Here is a 14,977-nt window from a genome sequence, read left to right as displayed (position 1 = left end):
CTTACTATTATAAATGTGATGTCCTAAAACATTATTTCTATTAGGATTCCAGGCCTTCATTATGTGTAAACCAAAAGGTTTTGGTTATAGACTGGAGCTATTTTACTATGTTTCAGAAGAGTCCTCTTCTCCCACTCCCACCAATAAATAACCAAGGACAGAGAAAGGATATATAGCACAAAAAGGTGGGGCAGATAATCTACTGTAGATATATATATGGATATATATATATACATATATATCCATATATATATATATACATACTAAGGCAATCACTATCTATTACCAACTATAGAAAGAAAGCAAATACTTTTCTAGCAAATAATGGAAATTTTAAAAAATAATTTTTTAATTTTTTTTAGGATACTGGGATTAAACTGGCACCATTCAGTCTTGATTTATTTGGTGAAGTTGAGCAGCAGAGGGACTAAATAAGCTTTCATAAAATAGGTAAAATTAATGACAAAATATTTAAGCTAAATGTTAAACTGTTAAATAACTTAGCCTAAAATAAGTAATATATAATTTATGAAAGGTATTTAATTACCTTTTTGTTCCACTTCTATTGGAGAGAGAGAAGTAAAGAGAGAAAGAAGAAAAGAGAATAGATTAATGGTACTGTATTGGCCAGGCACCTTTATCTTTACCTCTTTCAAATTTAAAGGAAATATTCATTCATTTCATTCATATGTAATTCAAAGGACATTAATTTGTTTAAAAAAATCATTGCTCTAATTCAAGCTCTATTTAAAATAAACACAACCTTATACAGTCTTTGAAATTTTTTAAAACTGAAAAATAAGACAAAAATTAATGAAAATGAGATAGAATAAATGCAATAATATACTAGACTACAGAGAAGGGAATACAACATTCATAATAGAATCATCAATTTTCCATTTTTAAGTTTAGCTTAAGTATTGTAACAAAAGGATTTCCAATAATTTTAACTAGTCCCAATAATCCAGTTCCATAGAACACACATTTTTTTTAAACAAACAGCCTTTCCTATAACCATCTCAGGAATTGATCTACTCAACCAAACTTCTAATTTGAAACTAATTTCCCAGGGCCAAAGTATAGGTTTCTATAAAGCCTAAAAGACTGAGAAAGATATAGAGTAAGGCTACATTTGGGCATTAAGCAAATGGAACTAAAAACTCTACTGGAATATTTTTTCTTCCTTTGTCCTCTCTTAAATATTATATGCTATATGAGAAAATAATTATTTTCTTTAATAGAAAAAATATGTAATCATTAGGTGGGTGTCAACATTGGTATACTCATATTAGTTTCATTTTAGTTATTTAACTTATATACTATTTTTACCATGAAGGATGGAATCAATTCTGAGGAACTAGACTTTAAAGTTATAGATTATCACTATTTAGATACTCTGTCAATCAAAAAGAATTTACTATGTGCCAAGCACTGTGCTAAGCATTTAGAATAAAAAATAAAAATAACAAAATGTAACAATACCTGATCTTAAGGAGCTCACATTCTAATCGAACAGCAACATATAATAACTAGATACATACAACTAAATAGTCTATTAAAAAATAAATTCTGAAGAGAAAGCACTGGGAGAGGTACAAGGCTACTTAAAAGCCTTCTTGCACAAGGTAGAACTTGAGCTAAGTCTTGAAGGAAACCAAGGATATTCAAGTGACAGAGCATTCCAGTCATGAGTGCAGTCATTTCTCAGGCCCAGAGACAGGACATGGCAGTCTGTGTGTAAGGAACAGAAAGCAGACCCACTGTAGTTGGGTTGTGAAGTGTGGAGGGAAATGAAATATAAGAAATTCTACTAATGGAGATGTTTAGACTTGCATATATTATTATTTTTCTGTGAGTCCAAAGGGAGTTCAGTCAAATTATTAGGAAATAGTAGTGTACTGACTTTATATACGGATAATTTTCCTGTTCCCATGAAAAGAATCCTTTCCATGAAGACAAGCAAGTTAAAACATAAAACAAATGCAACAAATGGAATAGCTCGAGCCAAAAGTTAAAAGCAAAGGCCAAAGTTGCTAAAAATAATTATGATACACTGTTTAATTAAAGGTAAGATGAAACTCAAATAAGCACTGTGAAAAAATACCTTTTTAAATAGCAATCCTAACAATATGAGTCAATTACCAGGAGGCAGAGGATGGAAGGAGAAGATTTGGCTTTAGGGGTACCTGAATCACAAATGGACAATTATATTTGAGTTCTTTTTCCTTGCCTGACCTAATCTTCCTTTTATTTCAGGATCTCTGAATAGGTCCCTCATATTTTTTCCATTATATAAGAAAGAGCCTCCCAACCACCAACAAACTATGATATAAGTTAGTACCTTGGAAAGATCTATCCATAACTGCATATTAGTTATGACTCTCTAGACTCCATCCAAGTCACTAATCATATAAATTCCTCAGTGTCATACTTAATGTTATTTCAAGAGTTCTTCCTAATAGCCTAGGCTACTGTAATTTATCACTGCTTGCAATTAATCTTCATGGAGCATCCACAGTGTGCAATGGGCCGATTGTATGTTTCCATATTTCTCAGTCAAAAGTTTAACTTAAACAGGTGAACTATGTATGTTGTCTTGAACACTGTTAGACTTGAACTGATTCAAATTCTGTGGTTTCTGTAAGAAATTGGAGAGTTGTTAGTCCTTTCCTGACATCACCTTTCAAAAGTCTTAACATTGCTTAAACCTTAGAAGTGTTACTCAAGACTGCCATTGAAGGATAAGAGTCAGGCTGGTGATTTCTCAGGTGTTCATTCACAGGGGAATGTACTGAGGCCAGTTAGCCACATGAATTCAATCTGGAAATGAAGAGTCTATGTAGGCTGCTAGGCATATAATTGATAGTGAGATATGGGAGAGAGTTCTTTTGTGCTATAGGCATTCTTTGAAAATTCTCATTCCTTGATGACTTTTATGAAATAAAACAAACTATACAAAAATCAGAGGAATAAGTTGCATAATGACTTCAACAATGTAAATGAAAACACTCTGAAGGAGATAAAAATTCTCATCATTGCTTCTGATGATAATTGCTGAACACTGATGAAGTATGTTTTATGCCTTTTAAGAAAAAAGACAATGGAATACAGGTGTGCAATAAGACATGTGGGGTCATACCTGACCAATATGTTCCTTATTTTTTTCTTAACTCTTTCTGTTACAAAAGACCATTCTATTGGGGGCACAATGTAGTCATTTGGGAGTGGCAGCGTTTTTTAAAAAGTATCAACAAAACATTTATTTATTTTTCAAAAATTATATTTCCTGTATTGTCTACCACAAATTATGTGGTTTTGTTATGAAATATGAGATTTGTTCTCAATATAAAAACTGGTTATGAGAAGTACCGTGTCATGAGGAACAAAAATTCTAATAATAAATTAAAAACTAACATGAAAACATTTCCCTTGCTTGAAACTCCTCCAGGGATTCTGCAGTCAAATGTTTTCCAGCTTTATTAATACTATTGATAGTTATTAAATTCTAAACTTCACAACTATATATAAGCTTCTCATTTTAAAAATTCCATGTCATAACCTAAACTAATGATTTTGAAATCAATAAAAAGTTAACATGAATTTATTAAGCATTTATTTTATGTAGTGGGATCCATTTTTGGAGCTAAGGTTAGAAAGACAAAAGTGAACCAGGCCCTACCATCAAGGAGCATATAATCTAATAGGAGAAGACATTTAGGCTGGAATGTACTGATAATTATTTAATGACTGACTCACTGAAAAAAAAACATGACATGCTTTTAAATTTAATTTAAATTATTAAAAATTTTCATCCTTTTATCATATCTAGACAATGAAAAAATGACAAAACTATATTCTGAAGTGTAACACTTCCTGATTTCTGAGATATTTTACACTGAAATTTTAACAATTGGCTAGACTGAACTAATGTGAACTGGTCTTAGCAACTCCACTAAGCAAAATAATCTTTTAATTGCATTCTATGTGTATATGTGTGTAAGAGAATAGTGCTCCTGTTCTCATGAAATGTTGACTGAAAGTGTGGGTGATACAAAAAATACCACTATTTCCTCTCCTTAATTTGGAAAAGGAAATTTTGCATTTTAGGGCATTTTTCCCTTTTTAAGATGTTTTCATTCATATATTATTTCATTTATGATTCTAATGTAAATTTACATTAATGTCATTCGTTTTGGTCTTAATTCATGGGGCATGGACACATGCTTTATAGTTCAAGAGAAGCTTCCCACTTTAATAGTTCTTGGTTAATCAAGATTAAGATTTATTGGGCATCTTTGCTTTGAGAAAAAATAGCACTGTTTTTGCCCATGTTATGACTAGCTGTAACCCATTCATCATATTATTGGCTGTATTCAAAACCAAAGTAAACTGATCCAATAAATTTAAAGTAAAATATTCATAAACAACAATCTGTGAGCAGGGGACAGGGAAAGGAGGGAGAGGAAAGGCAAACTCTATAGACTATATACCTGATAAACTTGGTAATATTTAGGATTTTCATGTAAGATAAGTCTATTATAAAAACTGCTGCCTATCAATTTACTGGAATCATTGATAAATATTTCTTATTTCTTAAAGTTTGAAAACTAAGGCCCTAAAACTTGAATTTTTATTCAGAATCGTGTATTCAACATATTTGTTAAATTACTTACTTAAATGACATAAACATTATTTATAAAGTCCCCATAAATATGTGGATGCAGTTTGACATATAAGAAAGAACAAAAAGACCTGGATTAAAATTTCACCTGTGATATCTATTCCCAGTGTAACCTTGAATAAATCACCTAATTTACCTAAGTTTCAGTTTTCTCATCTGTAAAATTAGGAACTATTTGACCTGGGATATCCTTTTCCACTTTGATTCTATTTCTCTATAGCCACAGCCATAAGGTCCTTATGTTTCTCCAGCCTTAAAGACATATGCTAACTATTGCACTAATAAGTATTGACTGATTCAATCTGTACTTTCTGTTTATACTCTTACTAGTTATATGACCTAGAGCAAATCACTTAATCTTTATTTGCTTCAGCTTCTTCACCTATAAGTTAGGGAAATAAAGCATCTGCCTTACAGGGTCACTGAGAGGATCAAAGAAGATAATATTTGTAAAGTACTTAGCATAGTGTCTGGCACACAGTAATCACTATATAAATAAATGCTTTGGTTTTTTTTTCACATCTCATCCGTTATCCTGACTTTTTTCTCCTAGTGGGTTTGGAGTATGGGGAATGTGAAGATCCGTATTTTCTTTAATTCTCAGATCTTCATAAAATGCATATCCATAGTACATATTATTGTTTGTAGAGATGAGATGGTGTTCATTCTACCCAAGTCCCTATCACATATGCATTACTTTGAATTGCATTCCTTAATTATAAAGTGCATGGTTCAGAGAACACATGCATGTATCACCAAGGTTTTTCAAATTGCATTGCAAATTACAGCAAGCATTAAGGGCCAAAAATACCTTTTACTTCATTGAATGAGATTTGGGAAACTTTTGCTTTAATGATGCTATTAAAATGGTTTTAGAAACTTCCTCATCCAAACTTCAAGAAATATAGCAAATTTCTATGATCTCAACAACTTAAAGGCTACCCCAAATCCAAATATAATGATAAGTTAGGACAGGCATATATACACAATCACACACACATATACATATACTTCATATCCACTCAAATATTTGTGGATACAAGTTCAATTAATTCTCAATTCCTGGTAAAATGGTGAAAAATAGTGACAAACTAGGCAAAATGTCAAATGAACTAGAAATCTTTTTTTTTTAAAATATGTATGTAAGCTTATGTATTTTGGCTTACATAGTATGTCACTGACATACAAATAGTCATCCAGATACAAAAATGCAATAGAAATGGCTTCAGGTATTCTCTTTTTCTCAATTGTGATTTCTAAATTTTCTTGATTTTTCATTTCTCTCATTGCTGCAGACTCTTTGGTTGCCAAGGAGTCCATCATCCATACTTCTTTTATATTATTACTTATACTCCTTGAGAGAAAGGATAATGTTTTATTTTCTTTTCCTTTTGTTTCTCTCCTACTATCTAGTATGGCAAAGTGGTCCTAATAAAACTTTATTGAATAAATATAATTACACATATCCCTAATGCTTCAGGTTAATGTTAAGGGCAAAAAATATTTCTTTACAACAGCTTTCAGCACCTGTAGTAAGGGAGAGAACAGAAAGAAATAGGTCTGGACTTGTATGGCAATTATGCTAAAATTATCAAACATATTTATCCTTAGTATCCTTTATGCATCTGAAACCTAGAATTTTAAAACACATCCCCTTTTATTAAAGCATATGTTTCTTAGGCAAGTAAGCCTGTTCCCCAGAAGTTAGCATACTGCTTGGGGCATAGGAGGTACTAAATAAGTGTTGATTAATTGATATTTTTGCACATTAAATTTAATTTTTAGCTGACCAAAATGTCTTAGAAAAATCATGAACTGTTAACATACATTTCTCATTTGGATAATTACACAAAGCTAAATTACTCTCCATCATGAATATTTAATGTCATATATATATGTCAACTCCACAATTTTAAAATATCAGATTTTCACAAAACCTTATCATGTAGACATTTTTGATGGTCTTCACTTAAACTCTGGTTATTCTGAGGCTGTGCCAAGAGTTAAAATATATTTTCATTTTTTGCCCATTCTCATCCAAATATAATATTTGAATTTAGGTGGAAGCAAATGGAGGGGAAACCCAACAAAAAAAGGAAAATAAATGAATGACAAATAAATTCTACCTGGAGGGGGGGAGAATGGGAAATAACTAACTGAAAAAGTAGGAACTCAACTAAAGCAATAGTTGGACAAAAGAAAAAAAATCATTCAGCTATGTAAATAAAAATAAACAATAGTTGTAAATCAATTAACAGTCATTTATTGAGTGGCATTAGGTGCTTTCTGTTATTCATAGGTACTTTGGATGATAAAGAAGAAGCATAAGAAAGACATAGTCCTTCCATTTATTATAGTTAGGAAGAGAAGATGTATATATGTGAAAAGAATAAAGAACAAAATAATGTAGTCAGTCTCCAATTTATTTTCTTTTGTAAAACTCCAAATGCCATTCTTCTTTATAGATATTATACATTGTTATATTCCCCAAGTGGCCTTTTATCAATTTAATTAAATACTTAAATTATATTAAATAATTATAAATAACACATAATTTATCCTGATGCAAATTTGGGACAGTAATTTGTAGTGATTATATAGCTCTTTTAACCATCAATAGCCCTAATTCTGAAATTCATACATAGTAAATTTTAAATGGCATGGTGGCTAGATGCATAAATTCATTGATACAGGGAACTGCCAATAAAGAAACTCTCTATCAATGTAGATCAGCATCTTCTATAAAGCTTATAGTCTCACAGGTTCTTGAGACACTGAGAAGATAAGAGGCCTGCCTAAAGGTCACATACTATAGGTGTCAGAGGTTCAAATGTATTATTAAATATGTTTAAAAATAAATGATTTGTGTAGTTAATATATAAATACAAAACATATATGTGTGTATATATACATATATATATATATATATTCATTCATTCTAGGAATACATGACAACCTACTCCTCCTTTCCCACCCAGTACCTTCCCCTGTCATTTTCTCCAATTAATTTTTCAAAACATTTTTTTCTATTCTAGATTACATGAAGACACCATTTTAAAACAACCATTTTCTAATATTTGTAATCCATGCTCTCTCCCTCCCTGCCCTGCCCCATCTCTGAGAGGGCAGATAATATACGTAATACATGTGCTATCATTGAATACATATTCCATGTTTATCAGGTTGTGAAATACATATATCGCTTACACAAGAAAAAATACATGAAGGAAATAAAATGAAAAATTATATGCTTCCATCTGCATTCAGACTCCTTCAGTTTCTTCTCTGGTAGTGGTATCCTAACTATTCTTTCAAAGACATGTCACTCATTGTCCTTTTGGGAAGTCATCTATCCTCACCTGAGCCACTGACCTTCTTTTGTCCAATTCCCTTATTCCTTCAAATAAGAAGCCACAAGGCCTATCAAGAATGATTCAAGGGGCTTATCAAGGGAGATTCTCTTCATGTTTCTACAAGTGTAAGCTCAATGGGTCTACTGCAGAGCTTATTTGTCTTATTCTTTGGTGAAGGTACAAAATTGTATAAAAATGACCCCCACCATAGCTTCTTTACCAGTTCATGTACCCCATTTCTCAGTCATTTCATCCCAAAGCCCTGATTTTCCAAAGTATATGTTGATGAGCAGAAGTTTCTATTTCCTGGAATTCCATTATAGAGAACAAAATCTTTAGAAGCAATGCTGTCAAAGTTTGGAGTACTCTTGAAGAACCTTCATTGATTTTCTCCATGGAGGTAGAGTACGGGATAGCACAGAAAGAGAAATAAAGTTTGAAAAAATCTTTTATTTTTCAATTTTGCCACCACACACACACATTCACACACACACACACACACACACACACACACACACACACACACACACACACACAGAATTTATCACCAAAGAACAAGAAAAAGGAACAGTAGTAACAATATTGTTTGTGCTATTTGTTACATATTAACACATTTCCCTTGGAAAAGTGAGTCTTGTACTCAGTGCAGCACAAGTAATTAGAAGTCTGTATGATTGCAACTCCATGTTGCTTTCTCTCTGTCTCTCTCTCTATATATATAGAGAGACAGTGTACATAGATATATACATATCTGTGAGTGTGTATAATATATATCTGTGAATGTGTATAATGTAACAAGTATACAATATATTAAAATATCTTTATAGGTGTATATATTATACAACATATAATTTTATATATGTGTATACATGTCCATATTGAAACATTATAGAATTCATTCCATTATATATCACATCATTTCATCTAATGGTAATATAAATAACTAATATTGATCAATTTATACCAACAAATTATTAATATTAATATGAATAGTTATGATATAATATATATAATTATTCTACTTCATCATTCTTATATTTTCTATATACTTCTGTGTATATATATGTACACATACCTTTATATATGTATATGCAAACATATATATGAAGGTATGTGTATTATAAAAATGGAGATTTGAACCCTAGACTTCAATCCCCAGAAATCCTTGTTATTTCCCAGAATTCCCTATAATCTTGCCTGAGTCTCCACCTGGGCGAGATCACAATTAGTATTTAACTGGCAGTAATGCCTACACGCTCTCTCTCTGCTCTGCTCTGCTCTTCCATTACAATGATGTATTGAGTAAGATCTGAATCAGCTAATCAGCCCTGGGCATGTGGTTTATTATTTTGTATCTTTGATTTCTAATAATCCTTAATAAACCTCATGAAATATAATAATTTTACTACTAGAAGCATAATTTAATTTTTACAGTATATGGACACATTCCCATACACTTATAAAGATAGAGGATTGTTTGATAGGGACTCAAAGGGCTAAAGAAACTTCGTATAATGAAAATGATCAGAAGAGAGTTCATAGAGGAAATAAGCTTCATCAGTTTATGAAAGAATTGAAAGGATTTGAATAATGCAAGAAGTTGGAGAACTTTATAGAGAAAGGAAATCACTTGTTGTAGGTGTAGACCTTCCTAAAGTAGGATATTACATTGAAATGATCAACTTCAATCTCTTCCTGTTGCAAAATTCCAAGAACATATTATCAGAGTAGATATAAATCTTTATGAAAATAAACAAATAAAAAGAAAACCACACATACATGAGCATACACACATGCACACCAGTACTTGCACTCAAAATATATTCTTATCCTTTAACTGACAAATATAAATAAGATTTCACTATAGAGACAAAAACATTCATGAAATTCTTCTTTTGGCCTGTGAACTTGGGAATTACTTCACCCTAATTAGACATGCTTTAGGGGAAGATAAAGCTGTAAACTCCTGATTGAACAATGAAGGTACTTAACTCATACCTTATAGTGAAGCTAAAACTTAAGCTAAACCTATTTTTAGATCTAATACAAAAGGGTGTTAAGTTCATATAAAAGTTAAATTAATCACAAAAGACAGCCAAGTAACTCATAAAATGTCAGGTTAACATAGAAGTGTGAAGTACCTTAGAAGATATAATCTAACCAGAGAAGGTGAGAACTAAAGAGTGGACAGTCCTGGAGAAAATCTAATCAAAGAAGGTGAGAACTAAAGAATAGGCAGTCCTGGAAAAAGCATGTACTATGATTGGTAGATGTGAAAATTTAGGGGAGGTGACATAAGATAAACTTTCTTTAAAAGGAGACTAAAAAAGTCAGTTCAGGGGATTGGATTCAGTTCAGAGTGCAATTATATTCGGAGTTCAGTTCAGTGAGGACTGAAGCACAGCCTGGAGGATCTCACTCAGACAGCTTCCTTGGAGACGGTCTTATGGTGAATGATAAGACTGACTCCCTTTCTCTTGGGCTCAGGGAAGCTACTTTGGCCAAGGCCTTTAACTACTGCCTGGCTCAGCCTGAGTCAGAGCAGTTTAAATTTATTCTTCTCTCTCTTTTTTCATTAATTCCTTCTCTCTATATTAATTAAAATCACCATAATTCCTAGCTGACTTGGATATTTTATTATTTGGGAATTTTTCCTGGCAACCAATTATTTAGATTTCAGGTCACAAAGCTAAAATCATCTTTTCAGGTCCTGCTAATTCTTATTTTTCTAAAATAAATCTTTTCCATTTCTTCTATTCTACATTCAACAAGACAACAGAAAAATACTTATGTGAAATAAAACCTCCTCTCCATGATGCTCATTAAGATTTTAATATATTGCATATCAAAAAACCTGACAGACATCTGTCTCTTTCAGCAAATGAAGTGCTAATCCTTTATTTAATAAGAAACAAAAGTAATCTCTGAGGCTCAGTTTTTAAATTATGTTTTTCAAATAATACCCATGCATCGATGAATAAGCGTGCTGCTCAAGCACCTTCTATTACAATGTCTTCATATGATGTGTTCCCAAAATTATCACTTTATAATGAATTTCACACTGGAGTATATGGATTGAAAATGTCAATAATTCATAAATGATTTCACCAACCACATTCTAATTTAAGCATTTATTAGATGTACATATATATATATATATATATTATGTGGATGTTGCAAAACTTTTTTTGTAAGAACTATTTTTTAATGATAAATTTATATTCACTTTCCATTCATTTAATGGTTTTGTAAAAACCTTTAGAATGAAATGTTTCCTTTAGGAAACTGTGTTATTAGTTGTCTCTTTTTAGAATATAGAACAGTGAAAAAAATTTAAAACAATAATGATAATAAGCAGTAGTAGTAACACTAAAGTAACTATAATATTTGATTTATCAATATTGTTTGTTCTCTTGTCCTCCTCCCCAAATTGGTAAGTACTATGGAGTAACAAGATGGTGTTTAGTGTTTTAAAATAAAAACCATGTGAGATAATGTATCTATGGGTATTTACTTTATGTACACATATGTAACTAAATTTTAGGTATTGATTTAGGAAATACTGAGTTTTTGGATTTCAAAAGAGCCTATAAAAATGACTGAAGAATGGAAAAAAAAATAATGAGAAAAACCAAGGAGGAAAAACAGGTGCATTTATCTAACTAAAATACAATTTCCTTTACATGATATATTTACTGACACATAAGAAATAGCCTCGCCTCCCATGTCCCATTATTTTCCATTTCTACAGTCTATACATCCTTCCATTCCTTATATGCAAAAGAACCATGAATATATATCAATTTTCATATATGCAGAAAATACATTATACTTGGGATTAATGTCAGGATCTTAGAATTTTAGAGTTATAAAGCAACTAGAGCAGGCGTTCTTAATCTCTGGTTCACAGATGAGATTTAAAGGACCCTTTGAATTTAAATGGGAAAAATACATTTTTATTTTTACTTATTTATAACTGAAACTTGGCTTTTCCTTTAGTCATGAATATAGGCAATAAAACGTTCTGAAAAAGTATCTATAAGCTTCACTAGACTGCCAAAGAAATCCATGATACAAAATTAAGAACTTCTGATCTAGCACAACTATTCATTTTATGAATGAAGAAACTAAGAGTGTGAGAGATTATGTCTTGACTAAAGTCAAAATAGTGGATAGAATACTAGATCTGAACTCAAGAAGACTCCACTTCCTAAATTCAAATCTGGTCTTGACTCTGAATGTATTTTTTTTTAAACCCTTATCTTCCGAAGGTCTTAGAATCAATACTGTGTATTGTAAGGCAGAAGAGTGGTAAGGGCTGGGCAATGGGTGTTAAGTGACTTGCCCAGGGTCACACAGCTGGGAAGTGACTGAGGCCAGATTTGAACCTAGGATCTTCCATCTCTAGACCTGGCTCTCAATCCACTGAGCTACCCAGCTGCCCCCATTTTATTATAAATATATTATGACTCCGAACAGGTTACTTAACTTTATTTGCCACAGGTTTCTTATTTGTAAAAGGAACCGGAAAAGGAAATGGCAAACCACTCAAGGATCTTTACCAAGCATTACCCAAATGGTCATGAAGAATTGGACAAAATTGAAAAATGACTAAATACCATCATCAAAATAGTTAAAAACCTAAATGAAAAAACAAGAAGAAATCAAGTCTCTGAGTAAAAATCAGTAATGATGATGCCATATCTACATATGATTTAGTATATTTTGGCATACTTTCATTATGTTACTTCAGTTTTCTATAATAAGTAAGGTAGTCATTATTATACCAGTTCTACTGATTAGAAAACTGAAGGTTGGTAAATTTAGATGAAATACAAAAATGGAGTTAGTTGGTGGTAGAGCCGAGATTAGAAGGAAATCAGTTGCCAGATTTCTATTCAAGTGCTCTTTATGGGTCATTTCCTTATTATCACTTACAATAGAAACTTTCAAGTAGCAAATATTCCAGGAAAGAGAAGTATGCAGATTATAACAACTAACAATAACAGTGAAAATAAAAGATATATTTACTCCAGAGAATTCTCCTGAAGCTGTTCTGATTCTATGATCATTTTCATTACAATGTCATTGGCACAAGAAATTATCCACATTAATTTGTAAAAGTAAATTTTGGGTAACCAAAGTAAATTTAAAAAGGTACATGAGTTGAAGAAAGTGAGGTGAACAAAAATATTGATTTTGTAAAAAATGATTATGTCTGTCACAGGGTGGGAGGGAGGCAATGAAGGAGGAATGGAGAGGGAGAGAAAGAGGTGAAGAAGAGGTAGAAAAGAGAAGGATGGAGGGGTGCGTAGGAGGGAAGGAGGGAGAGAGAGAGAGAGACAGAGAGAGACAGAGAGAGAAGGATGAGAGAAAGATGAGAGATGAAAGATGAGAGAAAGAGAGAAAATTATATTTATTAAAGTACCACCCTTTAAAATGTTCCTTCCAATCTGGAATGAAAAACACTAACCAAGCAGTCAAAAGTATGTCTTGCCATTAGAGTTTAACAGATCATTTAACACACAATTCTGATTTATAGACAGTGAAAATGACATATTTAATTCTCTAGGCTACTTAAATAAGCAATACAAATGTAATGCTTGATTGAGGGAAGAAAATACATGAATATAAAAATGCAAATTTATTTTTAAAAAGCAATTCTATCATTTAATCCTGGTCTTGACACTTGATTCCCTCTCTAGCTTTGATTAAGCTCCTTGCTCTTTCAGTTCCCCATCTGTGAAATAGGAATAATAATATTCCTTACTACTCATAGAATGTAGTTCAAGAGTCATAGAATATGCAAAGGTTCTTACAGATCCTCTAGTCCCAAAGCATCTTTTTCCATTTAAGCAGGTAGTGATCCTCAGGGGTTAAATTATTTTCTAGAGGGTCATATAGGGGCCAATATTCCAACTCAGGTCATCTAACAATCTTTAGTCTAATTATCATGACCTTTCCACAACATCTCTCTGACTTTATCCCTACATCAATACAGAAATCTGTTATATTAATCGACCCTGTTCAGGTTATTACCCCCTAAACATACACTGTAGACATTCCCAACTTGGTTCTTTGAACACAGTGCCTGGAACAAAAAATGCATACTGACTTTGATTTTCTCTATCTAGAATGCCTCCTTTTCCCATTCCTATGCTATAACCCCTGCTTTATCCTTCAAAGCTTATTTCTAGGCAATCTTCTCCAATCACAGCAGTTAACAGCAAACTCTTCATCCATTGTAAGTCTATGACATTTATTACGAAGACACATGTGACAACATATGTTGTGTCATAACAACTAGCACAATAGTTTGATTATCAAATTTTATGATGATATCATTTACCTTTTCTGTAGTGCATACTCTTTCTGCAGGCCTATAAAGTCATAAAATTTTACATTTGGTGGGTACCTTAAGAGATTATTATCCTTTCAAAATCTTGATTTTATAGAGAAAAAAACAAAGTTCATAAGTGGGTAAAATTCTAATTCAAATCCAGAGCTGTCGACTCTTTGTTTAAACAGCTTGGTATCAAGTTGAAATAACATGTCAAATAAATAGAATATTAATGTTTGTTCTAAAAAACAATATTTAATATTAAAATTTGTTTATTTGAAATGGTGATATGTGATAACTATTTTTTCCTCCATCCTGGCTATCTTCTTAAAGTAGTCACTTAAAAAACAGCAATAAATATGTGCCTGCTAGTTTAGTTGGATGGAACTTAATGCTAAGGAGGACAAGGTGAAATAGGTCCCATACTATGACTTAACTCTTTTCCACAGCTACCAAGTACCACCATGTGTAGTCATCTCACAGGTGCATTCCATTGTTTACTGGCAGCCACAGAGGAGCACTGGATTTGAATACTGGAAGATTTGAGTTTGAATACTAACTCAGAAACTTACTAATTCAGCAGCCTATGGCAAATCACTGAAT

The 14,977-nt window shown here is 32.0% G+C and overlaps 1 protein-coding gene across 12 annotated transcripts in view; it reads right to left on the bottom strand.

Moving 5' to 3' along the window:
• The window catches only part of ADGRL3 (adhesion G protein-coupled receptor L3), a 982,472-nt gene that overhangs the window by 384,899 nt on the left and 582,596 nt on the right, over positions 1 to 14,977 (bottom strand). For 4 of the 12 annotated variants that reach the window (XM_056802666.1, XM_056802677.1, XM_056802672.1 and 1 more), the window contains exon 6: positions 548 to 562. The exons of the other annotated variants lie outside the window; for them this stretch is intronic. In XM_056802666.1, coding sequence (XP_056658644.1) covers positions 548 to 562 — 15 coding nt within the window. The remainder of the gene's footprint in view (positions 1 to 547; positions 563 to 14,977) is intronic. 12 annotated transcript variants of the gene reach the window in all.

The sequence above is a fragment of the Monodelphis domestica genome, chromosome 6 (assembly GCF_027887165.1).
Source record: "Monodelphis domestica isolate mMonDom1 chromosome 6, mMonDom1.pri, whole genome shotgun sequence".
NCBI classification, from domain to species: Eukaryota; Metazoa; Chordata; class Mammalia; order Didelphimorphia; family Didelphidae; genus Monodelphis; species Monodelphis domestica.
The sequence above is the reverse complement of the archived record's forward strand: the minus strand, read 5'-3'. Positions and strand labels throughout refer to the sequence as shown.